The 22184-nt window shown below is 44.6% G+C and overlaps 1 protein-coding gene across 3 annotated transcripts in view; it reads left to right on the forward strand.

Moving 5' to 3' along the window:
* LOC147901849 (uncharacterized) overlaps positions 1-22184 on the forward strand; it is an 86154-nt gene that overhangs the window by 36886 nt on the left and 27084 nt on the right. The window contains exons 1-2 of one of the 3 annotated variants that reach the window (XM_087374889.1): positions 19418-19665; positions 19708-20175. In XM_087374889.1, coding sequence (XP_087231015.1) covers positions 19459-19665; positions 19708-20175 — 675 coding nt within the window. In that variant the 5' untranslated portion in view covers positions 19418-19458. Of the gene's footprint in view, positions 1-19417; positions 20176-22184 lie in introns of those variants that run through there. The other 2 variants (XM_087374887.1, XM_087374888.1) reach the window with 2 other exon arrangements.

A 22184-nucleotide genomic window follows, 5' to 3' on the forward strand; every position in this document is an offset into this window, starting at 1 on the left:
AGACGCTGGTGGACTACTCTCTTTGCAGATGCACCAAAGTTTACTAAACGCTGTGACCCATGCCAACGATCGTCCATTCCTCAAAAGAAGGACTACATGCCCCTTCTAGGAATTCTTACAGACCAACCATTTGAAAAATGGGGCATTGACTTCATTGGTCCAATCAATCATGCTGCAAAAGGGACGCAGGCCTGATACGTTATCGTGGCCACCACTGATCACTCCACCAAGTGGGCAAAAGCTAAGGCCACTAGGAAGGTTGATGCTAGGTCAGCAGTGAAGTTCCTATATGAGAATGTCATAACTCGCTTCAGCCTCCCCTTGGAAATTATAAGTGATCAGGGTACTCACTTTATCAATGAAACCATCCAAATTCTTACGAGTGAGTTCCTAATCATACACATGAAGTGCACACTGTATTACTCCAAAGCCAACGGCTTGGCTGAAAGCTTTAATAAGATCTTGTGTTTCATAGTAACTTGCACGGTAGAGGGCAGTTGAGGTGACTGGGAACATAAACTCACCGCTGCACTATGGGCTTACCGCACTATAAGGTGGCAACAAATTGCACACCCTTTAGTCTTGCCTTTGGGGTAGAGGCAGTAATGCCCATGGAATTTATAGTACCAAACCTACGATTGGTAGTTCAAACCAAGTTATTTGATGAGGCCATTCTAGAATGGCTTATTGAACTTGAGAAGTTAGATGAGGCTAGACTTAGGGCCACCTATGGCATGAAAATTGAGAAACTATGATGCAAGAAGTGGTTTGAAGAATAAAGACTTTAACAAGGGCGATCTTGCTCTACTTTATAAATTTCGTAATACAAAGTGGAAACTCAAATATAGGGGCATGGGTCCCTACAAAGTTGTGGAAATAACACCCCAAGGTACATGCATAATTGCTACCTTAGACGGGGTAGAGATGGATGGGTACATCAATGGTAGAAAATTAAAATGCTACTATGGGCCACTGACCCCACAAACCCTCCAAGCCATCCATCAAGAGAAAGAGATAAAGGCCAAAGTCTAGTGCATTTAAAGGCAAGCACGGGATGAGGCAAGAGTTCAGCAGGCCAAGATTAAGCAAAAAGCCTCCTACACATCTATAAGGCAACTGTGGCGGCACAAACCCTCTTGAGGAGATAACCATTGAACCTACTATGTTGCCTGTACAGTTCCACAGTTACAATCAAATGCTGCACATTGATAAAGCGCTTGTGGACCCCAGGGCAAGTCACAACTTCATCTCGTAGGAGGTATATAATCAACCGGACATGGTATCCCTAAAACCCACTCTTGCAATTGTTAGAGCATTTAATGGTCAAGGTGTTCCCGCACTCGGTTATATAGAAATGCAAGTCCATGTGACTAATCATGTGGTAGTAGCATGCTTTTATGTTATGCCTACAAGAACTCTCGATGAACAGGTCATATTGGGCAGCCCATGGTGCTGGGTGGTCAACTGCCAAATTGATTGGCACAAGAGAACAACCACTCTGACGAGTAAGGTTCACACCTTTATGACTCCACTCATCTCGGATTACTTGAAAAAGGGAATGTCCCCATGTGGGAATAGCTTCTCCAAAATGGGAAGAGTTCCTCACCATCCACATCCATCTTCAGACTCTCACCACCGGTCCTGGCACCTAAGAACAAAGGCAAAGAAAAGATCAAGCCCCAGCTTGTGAAATAAAATGGTGCTAAAGCCGTTAGACTTAAAGAAGTAGCGGCCATCATGCCTACGGGCAGCTCAGGCTCCTAATGCCATGGCCAATCCCTCGACTTCAACAAATCCTAGGACAAAACCTAGCCAAAAACAGTGGGTCAATAAAGAACTGCTCCAAGCCCAACACTATTATGAGGGAGAGAAGTACATTTGGGTCCACGGCTGAAACCTAGACGTTTGACTCCCACTCCCTCTAGGCCCTTGCCTCGCCATACACAACATGGTCCAGGATCCAGGGAAGCAACCCAGGCAGAAGAACCCGAGTACAAAGAACATGCACCCACAAAGAAGCCACTGCCAGTGGGTGCCTAAGCGACTACTTGAATCACAAGGGTACTATCAAGGTAACACTAGGATCTAGGTACCCAAGGCTCTCGCCCAAGTCCATCATTTCTAACACCCTATGAAAAAGGCATACCAGCAATAGTTCCACAAGAACCTACTTCCAAAAAAGAAGTTGCCACATAAGAACCTATTGCTTGGACAAAAGAAGACAATGAACCATCGACTATGCTCCCTCGTGTTATAGTGCTACATAAGCAAGTGACCCCCCCAATGGGTCAATGTGAAAAACAAGCCAATGGATGAGCCCCATGGGTTCCAAAACAGAAGATTGTGACAACCACCTTGCCAAAAATCAACCACGAGTCAGAACAAGTCAAAAAGGTAGCTCCATAAGAACCTGCCTCATCCTTTGGGACAGTGCCACAAGAACCTACCATGACAAAAGAAGCGAAGGCTAGCAACAACTAATGGGTCTTTAAAAAGAAACAATCATCTTTGAATACAACATGCTACAAGGTGGCGGAAACACAAGAACCTACCATCTCAAAAGAGGCCGAGTGCATCGGTGCAACACTGCTACCTCCAAGCCAATAAGGCATGACGAAGGTCACTCTAGAAGAACTCAAGGAGGTCTTCATGGCACAATCCATTTCCAAGATAGCAACCAGTTCCATCAATAGCCTTAATGCATGGGTGGAAACCAGGTATGTTGCCCCAATCAAATAAGTTATCTCAAGTCATCTAGAGCCCACATGCATCCCAAAGACAATATTAGCTTAGGTTATTGTCTAGGGTAGGAAATGCATAATGAGATCCTGCCACTTAAGCACCACCATTTTTGCTTCACTAGGTGAATAGGTTGAGTCAAACAGGAGTACCACACCTATCAGGATCCCACTCACGTTTTATAGGCACCAGGCATCCCTTGTACTTTTTTTCTTCCAATGTCAAATGCCCATGTGCACTTCGTCCTCAAACTTCACTAGTTTCACTTTTTAAAGTCTTAGGATAGAGGGGCAAAATGTCAAGAAATGTCCAAAAAAGGGGAAAAGTCCCTAGAAAAATTCATCAGGAAAGGACATGTAGCATTAAGGTTATCGCTATGCGAGGAAATAAATAATGCATTGCTAGAAAGTAATGTAGCGCATGGCAATACATAATGCCATGTAGAGTGATGATCCAGTAACGTAGCACGTGGTAGTACATAATGCCACATGGAGCAATGACCCAGTAACGTAGAGCATGGCACTAAATAATGGTGTGTGTGGTGATAGGCAATAACACACTGTGAGGCTTTGTGAGAAATGACGCAACGCATTGCATTATCAATAACGTTGCATGTCGCATTACCAAAATCTATAAAAGCAGGCCTTGTCCCCCTCAGACGTTGCGTTAACGATTTGGGCTAGACTCTGCCAAATTTCTTCTAGACCTCATCCAGCCTCCAAAACTCTCTTGCCACTTGAAAATCACTCCCCTAGCTTTCTAAATATCCTCTAATTCCTCCAGCTCCACCGACTCCCTCATCACTAAACTCCCCTTTCTCCTCTAAGTGAATCCTAACGAACAGTTTGATTTTGAATAGGACATATCTAGTGGCATAGCCAATCCCCTCATCGGAGTCACCCAATCCACCAAAACATCCAACACCCCATCTACCTCCATTAGAATGCCTTCGCAAATCCAAGAGGAAGAACTACAAGGCACCGAAACCGCTGTCAACAACCAACCCGAGCCTCGCCCAGAGAAGTGCCGGAGACTTGAAGGCCAGGGGGCGGAGATAAGCATAGAACACTTTGTCAATCACACTGTCTACTCGCCACTAGGGGCTGGGCCCCAATGTCTCTCGAAACTGGGAGGCTCTGCAATTCATTCACGATACAGATGTGGGCTACACATGGAGTACAAGCTATATTATCACACAATCTAATGCTACCACTCCCTCCATGACCCTGAAGTTCAAACCTATCTCCAAACCTTGGGATTCCAAGGATTAGCAGAGATCCTACCCTGTTTCATCGATATGTCTCAGAACATGGAGTTCTTTGGTGGTTACAATGTAGCCAACAACACCACCATCGTCTACGATGATGACAACCGCTCCCACCAATATTCCCTCACCATCAACACCGTACGATCTGCCTTCTCCCTCCTCGTCAATTATACAGAATACAAATACTTCTGTAACCTCAACATCAAACTAAAGGGGGTCATGGATTACCATACAAAGAAGCACCGAGGTGGCATACCCATTGATGCCATCCTCATCCCCCAGCTTCAGAAGCCTGCTCGAGCTCTAGAGTTCATGTGCCAAGTCTCTATGAGACAGATCACCCTAGACGATCACGCCCAATCTGCTGGCCCATCTCCACCAACCTCAAACTCCCAACTGGGCACGCTATTTCTACAAGGAGTTGCGCACCCTCTGCTCGCACCATAACGGAAAGATTGGGAAGCCCATGCTGCTAATACCCTTGATCTATCACATGAAGCAAAAGGAGTTGCTCTGCGATAGGTACGGCCTTGCGACCAAGCCACCTGCGGATCTCGCAGTGGTAGCTTCCCAGCAAGGATCCAACAAGACCCCCACAAAGGCCAAAGACAAGGGGAAGGACATTAAAGAAGATGCAATAGCCAGGGCTTGAGAAGATGAGCAAGCTAAGGAAAAGGAAAATTTTGATGCCATCATCGCCTAGCACCGAATTGAGAAGGCCACCTAGGAAGAAGCCAGGAAGAGGCAAGAGGAAGTTGAAGCATGACAACAAGAAGAGCATCGGTAGGCACAGGCATCACAGACATACGACCAACAATACATCGAAATTTCCCATCACAATGTCCTAGATAAATATCAATAGGTCAACCTAGATCCACAACAGGTTACCTCCCTCTTCCATAATGGCAAGTCCTTACCCCAGTTGCCACCCCAACATCAGTAGCCCTCGGTACCCCCATCCTTTCAACCATCACTAGTAGGACCATTGGCACCACAATCATGACAAACCATTGTCGATTAGGTCGATGCACAGGAGGCCCTCGCATACTGTGCCCAAGAAGCCTACCAATCCAAGGAGTCTTATATCAAAATGACCAGCCGAGAGTTTCACTAGTCTGAGCACATGGAGGAAAGAATGATTCTAATGCTTATCTAGCATCAAGGGATGGTGCTCAACGTGTTCTACAAAAGGCAAGAGGCTCGAGCTGCACAGTAGCCAGTCTCGTCATGTCTAATTTAGAGAACAACCGCCTCTAGGAAGCGCTAAACAAGGAGAAAAAGAAGGTGATTGTTTGCGGCATAGGCCGCACGGGAGCTCTCGCTCTCCAAAAGGCAGCACAATATCAAAAATAGGCAAAAGAACTGCAAAGACAACTCCACCTCCTTCAAGAGCAATTTGTAGCCAGATGCCTCATTCCAGCCGCTCCCCTCTACCCCCACAACAATACGAGGAACATGCCTAGCTCGAGAAAGCCTCCACATAGCTCGCCACCTACTCCCTCACAAACCGTAGAGTCAAAGAAACCTATTGCCTCCACTTCACCACCCTCCTTGCACAATCCACACCATACAGTTTTAACCTCACTCAACCACTTTCGCCTAACTCCCTCCAAGTACTCATCTGCTAGCATGCACTTTTTGCACAGCCCATACTGGCTATGTCTTTTTTCCAAGAGGGCGACCTATCTTTTGAAGTTGATATAGACATCTACCAATTGAACTTTCACCCCATTCTGCACAATTTTCAAGCCTAGTGCAGCAGAATCCTACAAGAATCCTCTTATTTGCCGAACAAAGAGGATATTTTGGCCTTAGAGAAACCAATCAACTTGGCACCATGGCCATGCAATCCACATTCCTTGGCCGAAGGTCTTGGGTGGTTGCAGAACCAAGGTCGCTAGGCGGCTAGGCGAGCCCATAAATATTTACTCTTTAATTCTGTCACTCAACACAATCCCATCAGCATTATCACTTTGTACAACCAGGTTCTGCGAGCAATGCAGGATATGCTGCAAACATGCATGAGTGAGTTCAAAACACTCCATGTCACCTATCCTAAAGAAATAACTGCTGAGGACAGTGATACGACACTCACCATTTATGCTTCTACCGTGCCCCCAACTCTTGAGGTGACACTGCAAGATAATATCTACCGCCCACCCACCTCAAGTCTCGCCACATATATGGGCATCCCCCCTCGCATTAGTACATGCCTGTCTCATGTACGAGCACCCACCTCCATCACCCCCTCCAACAACCCCTTCCACCCATGCTTCCACTACCACCTCCACTTCTACCTCACAATGTCCATCCCCACCTCCCATATCCCAACAAGAAGATGTGCTCGAGCCAGACGCATCTAAAACGGAGCTCCTCATCTACAATAACCTCATTGGAAAGCTCCTTCGTCCTGCACTATTCAACAATGAAGTTCCTCTTGTACACTTCCCATCTATCAAAGAGGAGGAACAATTTCCAATTAATGAAGATGACACAACCTCACTAGCCCCAGTATTGACAGGGATTTGCAAGAAATCTTGAAGCCTTTCCAACCACTACTGGACCTCAAAACACTATAACATTAGTGAGGCTAGCTAGAGGGCTCACATCTTTGACTAGTGGACGTAATGAAGGTTTTCCCTCTTACAAGCTTCATCAAGAAATCATATCGGCCATGGCGGCAAGAACATCCTCGATGGAAACATGAAGGCTACACAGAACTCAATCCCAACACCCCCCATCCAAGATAGTGATGCAGGCATGCAACCATCCTAGTGTGCCCCCTTTTTGAGACAACCCCCATTTTGGAGGACCTACTACCATGCCAACCAATCTCGCAGGATCCACCCAACCTGCATGCCGATGTAACGTAGGTGGACCTAGACACCATTCTGAGAGCTACAGGCAAAGGATCCCAATGTGATCTATAATTTTCTGAAGTTCAACTTCCCTAAAGTCCTCACCACTGTAGGACTCGTGTACCACATAGAGCAGTTCAACAAAACTTACGGCATGGTTCCAGATCCCGCTTTTGTGGCCACTATCCACTTTTTCCGCCTCCTTATCATTTTGCTTAGGGACATGCTAGTGCATGGGATGACGGCCGAAGAACGGGCGCTCAACCTTCAAAATAAGATAGCCTTTGATATGAATGAGAGGCCCAACCAGTACCAAGATATCTGCATGTACCTCTAAGTGTGCAACCTTCATGGACATCATCTCCACACATACAAGGACATGCACAACACGCGCTTTTGGCGACCTCGGCCTCAATTTTGTCGCATCTCTCCTCAACAACTCAACCACTTCTCCATAATCCAAGCAGCCCTCAGTTCTGGCATCCTCTGCTATGGATGATCCACGGATGGATCATGAACAGGATGGGGGGCATGTTAACCACCACGATTAACGGTCCATTTTGAAAGATAGCGGAGAGAAGGTGAGGTGGATATTGGATTACACCTTGGCGCTGTATGGGCCCAAGAGCCTTGTAAAAAATGTGGAGAGAGAGTGAGATAGAGAGAAAGGGTTAGCCTTCCCTTCAAAAGGTGGAAGTGTCTAAAAGGCCACAAACTTTATCTTTTGGTCTTCATTGTTGTATACACAAGTTTGGAATACAAGCTCTCTTTCTCTTCCAAGAGTGTTTTGAGTGTTCTCTTGCTTCCTTTGTAGTGCCTTTGTGTTTGCCACTCCATCCCCCTTCATTCCCCTCTTCCCCTCCCCTTCCCCCTCCCCTCTTCCATCTCCCCTTTCCCCGTTTCTCTCGTGGAAACACATTGCGACAATCTGAAAACTTCGTGAGTGACACACGAGGACAGTTCGTGCATGCATAGCTCCCACAAGGAGTAGTGAGGAGTGAAGTTCCCTCCGGCATTCCCCCAATATCCCTACAACACGTGAGTCTCCGCTAGGACTACACACTTACATAATGATTGTTGTGTGCCTTAGATCATTGCGCATGTTGACGGTCTTGTTTGCACCCTATGCGACTAACCCCAACAAGGCTCGGTGCTTGGTTGTCGGTACCCAATTAGAAAATGTGCCCATTGGAGGAAGAGTGAGTGCTCGTATGAAGATGCCCTCTCTTGCAATCCCTTACGTGCGGTGTCACTACGAGTTATCAAGTTAATGAAAATAGTACAACAGATAGACAAAACCCACTCGTGTATTCAATAACTCTGTTTACAAAGAAAGCCCACCTCGACTCAGCTTGAACACACTCACAGGGGAGCGCTCAACACAACAGTAGTACAAAGCGTTCCTTACTAAAAGATCCCTCGGGCATCTGGCCTCTTGAGCCAGATGGTAACACAGAGCTCGGCACACTGCTCTGTGGTCTGCACTCTGCACTCTATGATTTTCGCTCTTTTACTCTAGAGCAATTCTCTCTTTCACTCCATTACACAACTCCTAAGTAGCATTCGCTACACTGCCTTCTAAACTAATCACTCGATGGTATGTTGGACCGTTGCTTGCCATTGGTCTATCCTTGGAGATGACTCCTCGCTCTCTCCTCGCTACTTGAAGATAACCGTTTGGTACACTGGTACTTGCCTCCTCGGAGATTGAGGTGGCCTTGGTCACTGCCTAGCCTGTGCTAGGTTGGCTTCTTGGGTCTTCTGTAGGGTAGCTGCGTTGTTACCCTATGAGCTACCACTAGGCTCCAACACGTGGACTCAATAAGTTGGCCCAACAAACTCAGGGCAACATTTTTCCTCAACTATACTTCACCATGTCCTCACAGTTCTGGGCTCTGGCCGAAACTAGCCATTGTTCAAAGGTGGAAGTCCGACGATTGAACCTGCAAGACCACCTGGTCTATTCTCGCCATCGAGCTGGAGGTGGCTGCACTCAAGTAGCAGTGGAAGACTTAGGGACATCATGTCGAACTCGGTGGTCAAGAAGCTCACTGAAGGGGTCGGGAAAAAGAGTTCGTGCAGAGGGCCATGTGCAGAGGACCAGGGGTAACGGGCGGTTAATGCCAATGGGTGGCTGCTTGAGATGAGTTAACCAATGAAGTTCCCACATCTTGGCAAAGGCGTCCTTTGAAGGATCTTCGATGGGGCGCAGGTTCTGTCTGCCCGAGTAGCATATCGTTTGGTCCTATATCTTTATGTTCATGTTCAATACACTTAGTGTAAATGTAGCTATATCATGTGAAGTCCTCTCTCTCTCTCTCTCTCTCTCTCTCCCTCCCTCTCTCACTTTTGCTATCAAACAAAAGGAATACAAGGGTCCAAAGACGATAATCGAAGCCAAAGGCCCAAAGATAGTTGGGTCCCAACCAAAGGGTGTGCAAGTGAAACCAACAAAGCACCAACATCAAAGGACAAAATACAAAGAAAATATTGTGTGAGGCAAAGGCAATGGAGAACATAAAACAAGGGTAGAAGGATGAAGATGAGATGATGAAGGTGAGAGGCAGGGGATAAAGCAAAGGATCTCCACAAAGTTCCTGAACATTATTCCGCATGACAACACTCTCAGTAATGTGACTTGCGAGTAGTAGCTCGAACTCCCTCAGCAAGATTGCAAAGTAAACAGGTAGGGTTGCCATGTTGGGTCAAGGAATTGCTCAGATGCACCTGGCAATAAGTCACCGTTCCTCCTTAAATGTGGCTCGGTAATGACGAATCGCTCGGTCCTTTACCTGTATCTCAAAATCACGCAAGGCTTGGTCATAGATAGAGATTCCGGGAGTGAATGGCCCGAGCATTGCAATGTCATGAATAGATGAAAGGGGAGCTACAAAAGGAACCGAGTCCACATGTGCTATCAAAACTGTGCGCCACATAGGGAAATTGTGCCAAGCAGGGATGGCTCTCAATAATCCTTTTGCTGAAACTGCACAATAGGGACAACTTCCTTGCCTACTGGCAATACTTCTGCCTCAAAAATGCACTCAAGAGATATCTTGATGGCTATCTCCTAGGTACTCGGGGATGGGCTAACCTTAACATCTATAGGATCGAGTAGTAAAAGGGCCTGTACGGTTGTCTACTCGTCTGCCTTTGTTTGTTCACTTGTGCCATGGGATCTAGATGTGGTGGCCTTCTCCGAAATTGGATGGGTCTTGAGAACGGGCTTTGAGTCACGATGGGGGACTTCAGCTACTAAGTCCCCATCATCAGGTTCTTGCCGTCAAGGCAGCTTGCTCAGTTGTTCATCAAGAGCTTGGAGAAGTTGTTGGAGCTACTTAAAATGATCAAGTCATTGCCACACAACTACTTGTTTTGTGCTCGCAGCTCTGTGACTTCAACCAAGTCTTGGGTGAGCTTCTCATTCTCTGCCCGAAGCGCATCTATTTGTTCCCGCGCAATTTGGAGGTCCAGTTGCTCGGTAGATGCCTTTTGTGTTGCTTCCAATGCTACTTGCAACTGCTCCACGTCTACCTCCACCGCTATAAAAGCCTCCTCCCTGTTAAGCGCGGTCACTCGGAGTCTCTCAACTTCGTAGTTGAGATTGGAGTGGTCAATGTGAAGTTCTTTGTAAGTGATGCCTAGCTGCGCTAAAGCGGTCAAGTGTTCATCATACACCACCCGTAGGCTATCCACTTGGATTTCCAAACTATCCCGCTCCTCCTTCAAGCTTCTACGCTCGCCTTCCAAGTCCTCCCTCTGCTTGCACAAGACTTTGCCATTTGTTGCCTGCAGAGCTGCACGCTCGGTGCGAAGGGAGTCCATTTGCGAATTGAAAAACTCTATCAACAGTTGGTCCCTGTACCGCCGTTGAAGATACATGTTATGAGCCAACACCTATGGGCGGATCCAATTGTTTGCCATGAACAGAAGTGCCCGGCTTGCGTTACTTAAATTTTCACCAAAGGATGTATCATTGCACTTCGATGTCTTTTGCGTTCAAATGGCGGTCCTTGAGGAGGAGAGGGTCAAGGAGCACGGTACCTACATCACCAGGGACGAAAAGAATGAATTTTGGAGAAGGGGGGACAGCTGAAGCTGAATCTGAGGCTGTTCCGCCTCTTCGCTCGGGTTCTGAAGCCGGCTACTCGATGTCACCTTGCTCACGTTTGGTTGCTTCATCCGAGCTGGACTCTGACTCGGTCTTCTGGGACTTCACTCCCGTGCTGCCTCTAATTGGTTCTACATCTACATCCTTCTCCTTCATGCGCTCCTTGGTGCCTGAGGTGCCTTCGCCTGCAACCTCCAACTTGCGAGCCTCGGGCCACATGACTCCTCCTGCAAATAACTTGTAGGCGATCATGCATAAGTGAGACCTGAGCTTGCAATGGTTTTGGCCCTAGTGTACTGCATCAAGATGGGCCAGGAACATGCAATCGCAGGTAGTTGCCTCATCGTCGAAGGCACTGAGGGTGCGAGCAACGTACTAGCGAGGAATGTAACCTGCACTCTTCCTCAACCCGATCTAGTCCAACACAAACCTGTAGTACCCCCTCATATTTTCATCCACGTACTTGTTGATCAGATAGCCCTGGGAGTGGTGGTATGCATCATCTTTGAAATATTCATTGTAGCATTTAGCGTCCACCGATTCTCCAATCGGCTCTAGTGTGCCAAGCTCGAACACCTGACCCAGGAACGTCTTGGTCAGCTGCACATGCATATCTACCACGATGATGTTGTGATCCGTCAGGTCATAGGTATCAAGGATAGACTCTGCGAGACTAGGCTTCCAAACCTCCTTCCAAGGCAACGTCGCAAAAAGATACAGGCCGTTGGAAGTGAGAAAAGAGACAAAAGCATCAGTGAGGTCCGAAATCTTCTGCGGTGGTGAAACTCTCATCATCGCCCATCTCTGCTTCTTCATTCACTCCTTCCGCTCCTTTCTTTCTAGCATGGTGGTGAGAAGAAGAGACAGAAGCGGGAGCTGAAAGGCTGGAAGAGGATATGGTATAGATTTCCTTGGTTTGAACCATAGTTATTTGCAAAGAGGGGTGCACATCCAAAACAAAAGGGCGCATGGTTAGAAATGTCAGATTGCGATGTCGTGGGTCGGTTGTTTGGCAAAATGGTCAACTTCCTCATAGATTATGCAGATGCCTTACAAGCAAACACATGCACGTAAGGGAGTGTGCTCAAGCTCCTCATGGATTGTAAAAGTAGTCTATGAAAGGCAGATCATGAGGAACAATTTACAATGCAGGCTATCTTGACATGATTGCATGCCCACTATGTTAATGAAGACGTTGCAATGTGACTTATAGAGTAAATGAAGACATGCTTGTAAAATTGGTCATTTTGACATCACATCGTGTGCCTGTAGTTTTGACGTGTAAACTCTTTAAGATGTGTATTTTATAAACTCTCTATGACTCAACTTGGACACATTTTAAATAGTTTTATCGGAATCTTCTAGTATTTTCCATGTGGGTCAAACATTTTTTAATGTTTTTTTTCCTTTAACATGCAACCACATTCTTGAATATTTTAGTCATTTCATGTGTAACGATAATTTCAGGTGACGATACTTTACTTTTGTGTGATGAGAATTTCTTTCAATGTATGTGTGGCTCATGTTCTTTGATATGTGGCTGATATTCTTTGACATCTTTACTATTATATTTTTTAGTATGTTTTCTTGACAATGGCATCATCCTCGTGACCATCCACACAAGCTGGGTATGAGGCACAAGACCCAAGCACTCACATGAAACAAGCCATAAAATATTTGAAGAGCATGGCTGATGCTACCTTGCAACCAACCAGGAGAGAAGAGGCATAGGCAATTGCCATTGCTAGTCCCTTCCATGACCTAGATGGTTGGAAGTGGGATCGTATCAAAATCATTGTCTCTAACAATGAGATTGAAGTTATTTGGGAGCAGAGCTATGCCAATCACGAACGATGCCCCATTAAGCATTGATGTAACCGACCTATGAAGTAGAATGTAGCGTTAAGTTTTGAGATCGTGTATCTTAAGAAATTGCATAATACCATTATATTTTGAAAGGATGTTATATGCAAAGTTCATGCAGGGGCATCCTATCGACTTTTCTTCTTGTCCTCGCATACGCAAGCAACGATCAGTGACAACGGCCTCAGGAGCAGTTCCTGTGGTAGCACCACCACCCACAAACATCAGAAGTCCACATCTTCAGGTGACCAAACAAATATCTTTGAGTCAAATCTTTTGATTTTTTCCAAACAATTCAAGTGCAACATTTGTTTTAGTGTTTAGGGTGAGTTTTTATGAGATTTTTAATATTGTGTAGCCTCAGTGAGCTATGAGGATCTGTTCATAAACATTGAAGGGGAGGCAGATGTAGAAGGACAGCATGGACAAATCCCCCTAAGAGGAGATCTCACCTTCCCTCCCATTATGGTTCAAGATGTAGCTCTTGAGCATTGATGAGTGCTACAAGAGAATGAGCGGCTTGCAAACAAAAATCAACAATCGAATGCATTGCTATCATACATTGGTCAAAGAGTAGACATAGATAATGTCTCCGAGGAGTGTTGTCAAATTTCTATAGCCTCTTAAGTGCCAAATGCACAAGTCGCTCTTCAACACATCGAACAGGGAGCAATTGTGCTTGTGCATCCAACAAATAAGGGAGGACAAAAGACTTCAGAATCATTGTCTTTATGGACCCTATAACCAAGTCCACATGAAATCCTTTGTACCAATTGTACTTTGTGGAGTAATTGTTATGTATTACTTACTTTTGAAGAAAATGAAAATCATTAAAAGTTCACTACATTTCTTGGTACTTAAAACTTAGGTCTTATAACAAGGTGAATTTCATTCAGTGGGCTTGCATGTTGTATTTTTCCAAGGTTATTTAATTCGACGATAGGTCCATGGATATCTTATGAATTTTTTCAGTTTTTGTTGCATCTAATTTTTGTTGTGTTAGGGTGGTATACACCAAGGAATGGTTTGACCAATAGACAAAGTTTGTTTCGGAGATTGTTTCATTGTCTTTTGTATTTGTCTAGATGTGGTCCAGAGTAGACCCATGAATACTTGTGGGCATCTAAATGAGTTGTTTCATATTTTGATTTGCCATGAACTCTTTGAAATTTATCAAAGGTTCTACTTCTTGGTTAGAGTCAATGTTGAAGTCTTGTAAGATGTAAGTTTTTGTTCTTTGATTAGGGCTAGTTGCGCTTCTATTGTTTGAACAAGGTTGTTTATGCTTGCCTTTGGGGATTTGTACATATTTATCACCACTAGTGTCCCTAACTTTTGCGATCAAATCTTGTAAGCTTTCCACCCCATTTTGGCACAAGTTGTTATGTTTTTGGAGTTGTAGGCTATGTTTGAAGTATGTTGCAATGCGTAGCACTTCTTGTCAATGTATACCATTGTATCCTTGGATTTTGGGAGTGTTTGATGTTTTATTATGTGATTCTTAGAGACAGAGTATTGTTGATGCTGGTATGCTATTGCTTGCCAAAATGTCTTCTTCATGTGATTTATATGTTCTTGTATTTAGTGATTATAGTGAGTACAAATCTTGTTCTCTTGTAGAGAAGTCAAGTTGTTGTAGTTCCCATCGTCTTGTACTCCTAAGGCGGTCAATCACTTGGAGCACAAATTTATTGACTTTGATGTGTTTACTGTCGAACTTGCTTAGGATGTACAAGTTTTTTGGGTCTCTAATGCATGACAATGCCGTGCATACTAGAACATGCGTCTTTATATTTGAAGGGTCAAATGCGAGTGAGTGCAAGGAAAGTCCTTATGATTGGTGGATCGTTCTTGTTGCGACTACTTGAATTGGGAATTGGTATTGACATATGGTGTTTAGATTGTTTTTTCCAACTTGGAGTTCAAGTGCAATTTGTAGGATAGGGGTCCATGTTCGTGGATTATTTTCGAAGTAGAGGAATGAGTTTTTGGTCTGTATTTGTGCACCTGTGTCGGCATCAAAGAATTGAACCCATGCAATGGCAAGCTTCTTGTTTGTGTCTACTCCCTTGAAAATACCATCGGATCCATTCACGAGTCCATCGGCAATGTCAAGGTTGCTTGAGCAAATCTCAAATGTCATTTCTGGTTTCAATTTGAGCTCTGCATGTAGACCTGTTGTTGACTTGGGATTGTTTGGCACCGGAATTGTTTTGCTACATGTTTTGCGTGTGGCATCCCTTTCTTTCAAGAAGCATGGTGCTCCTTCAAGCGTGTTGAAAATTTCATCATTGTGCTTATCTTTTGCATTGTTTGTGCAGTAAAGATGAGGCACTACATGCTTTATCATTGGCAAGTGATAGTATAGCTCATGTAGTTCGTCTATGTCTTCGCTTGTTTGTTGTCCGATTCGTATTCTATTTAGCATTTCCAAGAATAAGTTATCATGTTGGCGCATTGGCTATTGAAGCTCATAGTACATGATGTGATCTCTCCAAACTAAAGGTAAGATTGTGAGCGATGCGGATCTCTCTGAGAAAATCCAATTGTCTTTTGTTGGACCAGCTTGGTAGAGGTCTCCACAAAGTATGAGGTCTACTCCATCGAATGGTTCCAAGTGATCGTGATTTATCTCTCGCATGTGCATGTAAGCTACAATGAAAGTGTTTTCTCCTACAAGGAAACTTCATCGAGGACCAGAAGCTTCAAGTCTTTGTATGCACTAGAAAGTGCTTGTAGTGCTTCTCTAGTCAAGCTTTTGTAGGATGATGTCAGTAGTGGCAAATGAAGTGCGGAATGCATGGTCGTCCCTCTTATGATGCGTGCTACGTTGCTAGTGTAATGCCATCAATGGAGCTCTAAGCAACGTGATGTTGGAAGTTTGTTGGTGAGAGTAATAGCGTTGTAGTGCTCATACCAACAACAGTAGTGTGAACGTCTTACCTGTGCCTACATTTCTACTTAGAAAGAAGTGCAAGAAATGACTTGGATTTATTCTTTTTTTGAGAAGCACATCCTCTAGCAGTGCACGTGGTTCTGAGTTCAGTTTCTTGAGGGAAGAGTAGTATTGTGTATTCGTTTGTAACTTGTATGTCAAGTTTTTCCAATGATGTGGTTGGATGTCTTTTGTTTTTGTGTTCATTTCTTCGTTTATGTCAAATTCATTAATTGTTATGTTCTTGTCGTTGATGTTGATGGCGATGTGCATGTGTTCGCATTTGTATGCTGGGGTATCAACAAAAAGAATTTATTAATACATTCTCTATTCATTTCAGTGACTTCTTCGTCGTGTCTGTACATGTCATGCCATGTAGGCAAGTCTTCACTCAGTGTGTGTTCTTGTGTAATGAATGCAAATATAGCAAACAAAGTTCTCTGTAATGGTTCTCTGGGTCTTTTGTCTTGCTGTAGTTATTAAATCGTATTATTCTTGCATGTTTTCTTCTCTTAACTTGTGCGGTTGTTGTTGTGTAGTCGCTTGCAAATGTAGCCAAGCAAACTTCATTCAATTTTGTGGATCGTTGCATATACTTAGCTATGATGTCTACAAAGAAGACATCATTACTTTGGGGGTCCATTTTCTCCAACTGTGCTCATCACTTTAGAAGCAATGTTCTCTGCTCTTGTGGGCTTGTGTTAATGTAGCAGTAATCTCCGGTGCCGCTTGTTAATGGTAATGACAAGCACAAGTACAATGCTTGTTGCGAACTAACATGTTGCATTTTCAAGATTGCATTTCCTATTTTTTGGACATGCTCATTTGCTAGTGCGTTTGTTTCCAGGTTGGTGAGTTTGTTTCCAAGCCTTGTGTGAATACATTCTTAATGCCAATTGCGGTGCTCTTGACCAAGCTCATTTGCTCAAGAGCACTAGAGGTTGCCTTTTAGCCTGCCGTCATTAGGATTGCTGGTTTTGTGGACCATGGAGCGGGCTTACAGTGTATTGAATGTCGGTATTGGCCCCCCAAAGAGTTGATAAGATGGGATTAAAATTGTTAGTGTATATGTCTTTTGGTTCCCTCTTAAGAAATAGTGTTGGTTGTGTTGTTGTCATGCATAGAGCATTGATGTAGTCATCTTCATTTAGCGATAGGGCTTGTAAGAAGCTTTCATAGTTAAGGAGTAATGTAGATTCATCCAATAGTTTTGAAGAAATCAACTTCATGTTTTTCTTGACATCGAAGGTGATTAGTGCCTTATCCAGAGGAAGTAATATTCTTGTTTTTTGCATTAGTGGCCTCAGGAAACCAAAGCAGCAAGTGGTGCACTTTTTCTTACATGTTTTTCTATGCTTGTGACTTTGTATGTCCTTGTTTAGGTACTGCTAAAGTGTGCTATTTGTAGTAATATATCGATCAACATATTCCTCAATTCCTTCATTTAAAGATGTGCCGAACGTTGGTGTGTGCTCTATCCAGAGCAGCCCATGATCATGTTGGCTACCTCTATTTTGAAATTCAATTACAAAGAAGTAGGTCAAGACCTTACCTACTATGCCATGGTCATGTTTTAATAGTCTTTTTATGCATTGGAATGTGTGTACATAGTACTGCGGCATTGTAATTGGATCATAACGTATCAACTAATGGATGTACATTGGAGATGGAGTGTTGTTTGCACTAGTTAAGCTTGTTTGTAGATCCTTCAAGCATTGCAAGAATAGTGAGAATGTTATAAAAAGGTAGGGGGGCCTAGTTGGCAGACCATTGCAAAGAGGTTTTTTTGCAGTTTGTGCTTATAGTTGGAAGATGTCCTAAGGCATGCAAAGTCCCTATATCCAATATGTGATTGCAAGAGTTTTTCTACATTTATGTCTTGTAATGCGTCTTTTGCTTGTATTTTTTGTCCTTGAAGTTGTCCTTTTCACATATGTACCCATGTAGATGAGAGAACTTAAGCTCTCACCTTGTTATTTCTTAGTAGGGCATGTGCTCAGGGATGTTGTACATGCGAGGGTACCCATGGAAGAGATTTGGGAAAGTAAGTTCTTCGCAATGCTTGTCTTTGAATATGTTCAAAGGCTTGAAGCCCTCAGATGGTGCAATAAGTATTGCCTTGTCTTTGAAGTCTATGACTTGCTGACTCATGTATATACCATGTACAAGTGTGTCTGTCTCATATTCTTCTTATAAGTTCATTGTGGGCATCCTTGTGTCAATGTGTTCCTTCCACATTGGATTGACTCCAACATTGTTCTCTTTGTATAAGGGCATGGAAAGGAGTTTGTGCAATGCTCACACTGTCAAAGTTGGTCGCACCCAAACCACTCATGAAATTGTGCACATATTCAGGCTTTCTCTTCAGTGCAACCATTACTATGGATCCATCTGTCAAAACCTCGGCAAGACACTTTGAGCACGATCGACATCTACAAATACATTTACAACACTGCCATGGATACCATATTGACCTTCATAGTTTAGTTCACGAATTTGGGCAAACAGTATCCTAATTGAAATAAGACGTGCCTCTATTGGATACGCACCTTGGACCAACAATTTGAGCACAAGCATTTTTGTGTTGTAGTTATATCTTGTGTATCGACATTGTCCAAACAATGTTTGCGGAGCCTTACGAATCAGGTTGTCACCTATATACACACAAGGACTACGTAATGAATTCAGAAAGAGGAAACATACCTTTCTCTAAGTTGACTTTGTCGCATAACTCCTCTACCTCCTTTGCACATGTCTTGCAAAGCTCTATCAACAAACACAAATCCAAAACGAGACGACGAGATGACCAGTAGCAATAGGTACAAAATTTTGATAGAGAAGAGAATAAACGAAGATCCATGGCCAATGCATACCCATCGGTGAGGTCAGTTCTTCTAGAATCGTTTCCACAACCTTGCCACATTGCTTGACAAGTTTTGTCCAAAAGCAAACTTGAACATGTTATGAACTACCAAAAACAAACGAAGCCTCAAAGGATATCATGAACTACGAAAACCAAAGGAAGGCTGAAAGAGAAGTATAGTCATGAAGTTTGAAAAGGAAGGTCGAAATCAGCAAATACTCAACGCCACACCTCAACCAAAACTGTTGCTCTGCCGGTCTCCATCGAGTCGTGAGAATATTTTCTGGCAAGAGACTCATGGGATCCTTCGGATCCGTCTGAGTATCATTCCACAAATTAGCGAAGCAAGACATAAGTAAGTTTTGGCTAATTGTTGTGAATTGCACATACACCACAACTGCGAAGGTCTCCATCTTATACATCGCTAACCCTCCCTAGGCGAAAGCTACAAGATCAGCAGCATGCAATGCCAAATCGACACCCAAGCTGCACTGCATCGACCATGATCGACGCCACCAAACACCGCCAAGCCAACCCTCCCTAGACAGAAGCTAAGAGATCAACGCCATGCAACACGAAATCTTGGATAAACACCATCCTAGCCACCAAACACAGCCAAGCACCACAGCAAGATAAACAAAACCAAACAGCTCTTCTGCGACAGAGACCAGCATAGCCGGACGGTGGAAGCGAAATTGACGGAGCCAAATCAGGTAAATTGACACGTGGCGCCCCGCCACATGGACCAATCAATGCAATGCCCTTTCAGTCACTAAGACCCCAAAGAGTTGTGTTTATGTGTGCGCTCAGGCCCGAAACCCTATGAGAGTGAGTGAGAGAGAGAGAATGGCTTTCCTCCGATTGCTTCGAACGCAAGTCCAGGCTCCATTGCCCTTCCGCTTCCCCACTCCCTTCAGTTTTTCCACGGCAATCCCTGATGGAGATGGATTGCCGTTGGAAGCCAAGTACCTCCTTGCGTTGAAGGACGTGCTCCTCGGGAAAAAAGATGTACTCCTAGGGCAAAAAGATGTACTCCTAAAAGACAAGGAGGTCGAAGTTGCGAACAAGGAGGTCGAAGTTGCGAACCTCAAGCTAGAAACAGAAACTCTTATTATGAAGCTGAAGTTGGAAAAGATGCTGCTGCGTCTCGAGAACCTGAGGCTGTCTAATATGATGTCCGTTAGGGGCATACTTAAAGACTTCGTGCGAGACAAGATGAGGCAGCTCAAAGCCAACAATGTAAAGATAACTACCGAGGTAGGGAAACAACCGTTCAAGGAGATAGTTGAGCACAACCATGGATTTGCAAGCTGTCTCCGACAACATCTGGGAAAGCATAAGAGCGATGAAGATCTAACAGAAGCTCTCATTAATCTCTGGATGTATGGGAATCGAACCCATCATGACCTGACAGTATTTGGCAGCGACATTATTTTGATCGAAGAACAGTTTGAAAGTAAAATCCACCCCTTCATGTTGGTCTGCATTGGGAGGGAACTGGAGTTGGAAATAAAGGTGCTCAACAGGAAAGGATTCGAGGTAAGTCTTAAAAGAGAGAGAGAGAGAGAGAGAGAGAGAGAGAGAGTCTCCTTCATTTGAAAAATTCTAGGGCTTGCCCTTGTGCTGCTTACTCTTTCAATTCGCCTTGCCTATGCTCCTTCATACATCATCTCTCTGGCTGCTTCTTGAGGCAGCAGTGACCCCAACTTTTCATATGAGTGGCTTGGTTTGCACTGCTATCATTACGCTAGTAACTAATCATCTAAAGTCGTCTAAAGCTCATGTTAAGTAGTAGATTGGCTAATTGGTTCGACTTGCCCTCAATTGAGAATAGGCATTCATCAAGCGACAGATCTGAAGAACGTAGAAGCATAAACTAAAAGAAGTGAAAACCTGACGGATGAAGGCACACCTTATTGAGCTTGAGTGTCCTTCGTCCACGTAAAAGTTAGTTGTTGGAGTGAGCACTAAAGAAATTCCAATGGGCTCTGAAATGGTGCTTTAAAAAAGGAAAGGAATGCTTGCTCTACTAGCCCCAAGATCCCCCAACCCTTCCCTTCTGAGCAGAATGTTCCAATGGATCACACTGCTCTCAGGTCCCCCTCATGAAGGTGTGTGCCCAAGTAGATCAAGGACACATACAAATCTGGAGAAGTACGCAAGAATGTACACAGCAAAATATATATATTACCATGCTCCACAACGTGTCGGCATGGGCTGATACGAAAGGTCTCTGTCAAGCCCCATGTCGACAGCCAACGGGCTGATCCACTAGACAGATGTCATGCTTTCATAACTTCCCTTATCCCTCCTGCTTGCCGCTTGCCTTAGTGGTCTTCTTTTTCTTGTGATGGATGGGTATAATGAGGCCCAAGGCTTGCCTCTTTTGGAGGAGGACGACTAGTCTCTCCCCACCCTCCCTGCTGGCTGACCCGCCCTTTTTAGGGGCCCAACTTTCCAAGAGAGGGTTGACCCTGCTACATACCCGACCTCATTGCTTTGCCTATAGCTGACCAGACCAGGCATTAGGACCGACCATAGAAAGGCCGACCTGGTGCAAAATTGACCCAACCCAGGCAGCTGATGACAGGCCCTGGTCAGCCTGTTTCCTGGGCTCCCTACCCTTCATAAACCCCTCTAGGTGCCAAATCTTCCAGCCCACATGGATCCGTCTACTTTACTGCCCATGTGGCAGCCAGATCTAGAGCAAATCTGTTGTTGTCATGGGCGTATGGACATGCTGCTAGGTCTGACCTGGGTCAGTGCAACCATAGGGAGCAGGATACGGCAGGAGGGAGGCTACAGTAGCAAAGAGAAGGCTTCAGCGAGTGTCTAGAACCAAGAGAAGGGGCAAGTAGGTCCCTATATACGCCAGTGTCTGGTTGGGTCTATCACAGAACAGACCTGGGTCTGTAAACAACCAAAAAGACCTACCAGCAGATCAGCTCAGATTACTGGTTCGTCCCTGTTCCAGTTGGCCACGCAGGGAGGGAGGGAGGGCAGCCTATAAATGGCCCCTCTTTTCTCCATTCAGAGCTTCAGACTTTCAGAAGTCATCAGCCTCGTCAAGATACCTCAGAGCACCTGTTTGTATCAATCAGGAGTAGGAGAGAGGAGCAGATCTGCCCCTCTACACTCCGCCCTACAGGAAGGCATGTCTATGGTGGGTACTTGGTGCACTTTCTGAAAAGGACAATGGAAAACTAGTCTAGGGGATATTCAAGTAGAAAACGTGTTATTATGCACTCGAAAGTTTTCGGTTCGGTTCGGTTATTATACACTCCACCCTACAGGAAGGCATGTCTATGGTGGGTACTTGGTGCACTTTCTGAAAAGGACAATAGAAAACTAGTCTAGGGGATATTCAAGTAGAAAACGTGTTATTATGCACTCGAAAGTTTTCGGTTCGGTTGTGTACTTTCTGAAAAGGACAATGAAAAAACTAGTCGAGGGGATATTCAAGTAAAAGACATGGTTCTTATGCACTTGAAAGTTTCTGACACTTTTGTGCATGTCCTTCAAAGATATAGGTATAAAGATAGGTCAAG

The sequence above is a fragment of the Dipteris shenzhenensis genome, chromosome 5 (assembly GCF_047967505.1).
Source record: "Dipteris shenzhenensis isolate YYH24624 ecotype China chromosome 5, Dip_SZ_1.0, whole genome shotgun sequence".
In the NCBI taxonomy this organism is placed as follows: domain Eukaryota; kingdom Viridiplantae; phylum Streptophyta; class Polypodiopsida; order Gleicheniales; family Dipteridaceae; genus Dipteris; species Dipteris shenzhenensis.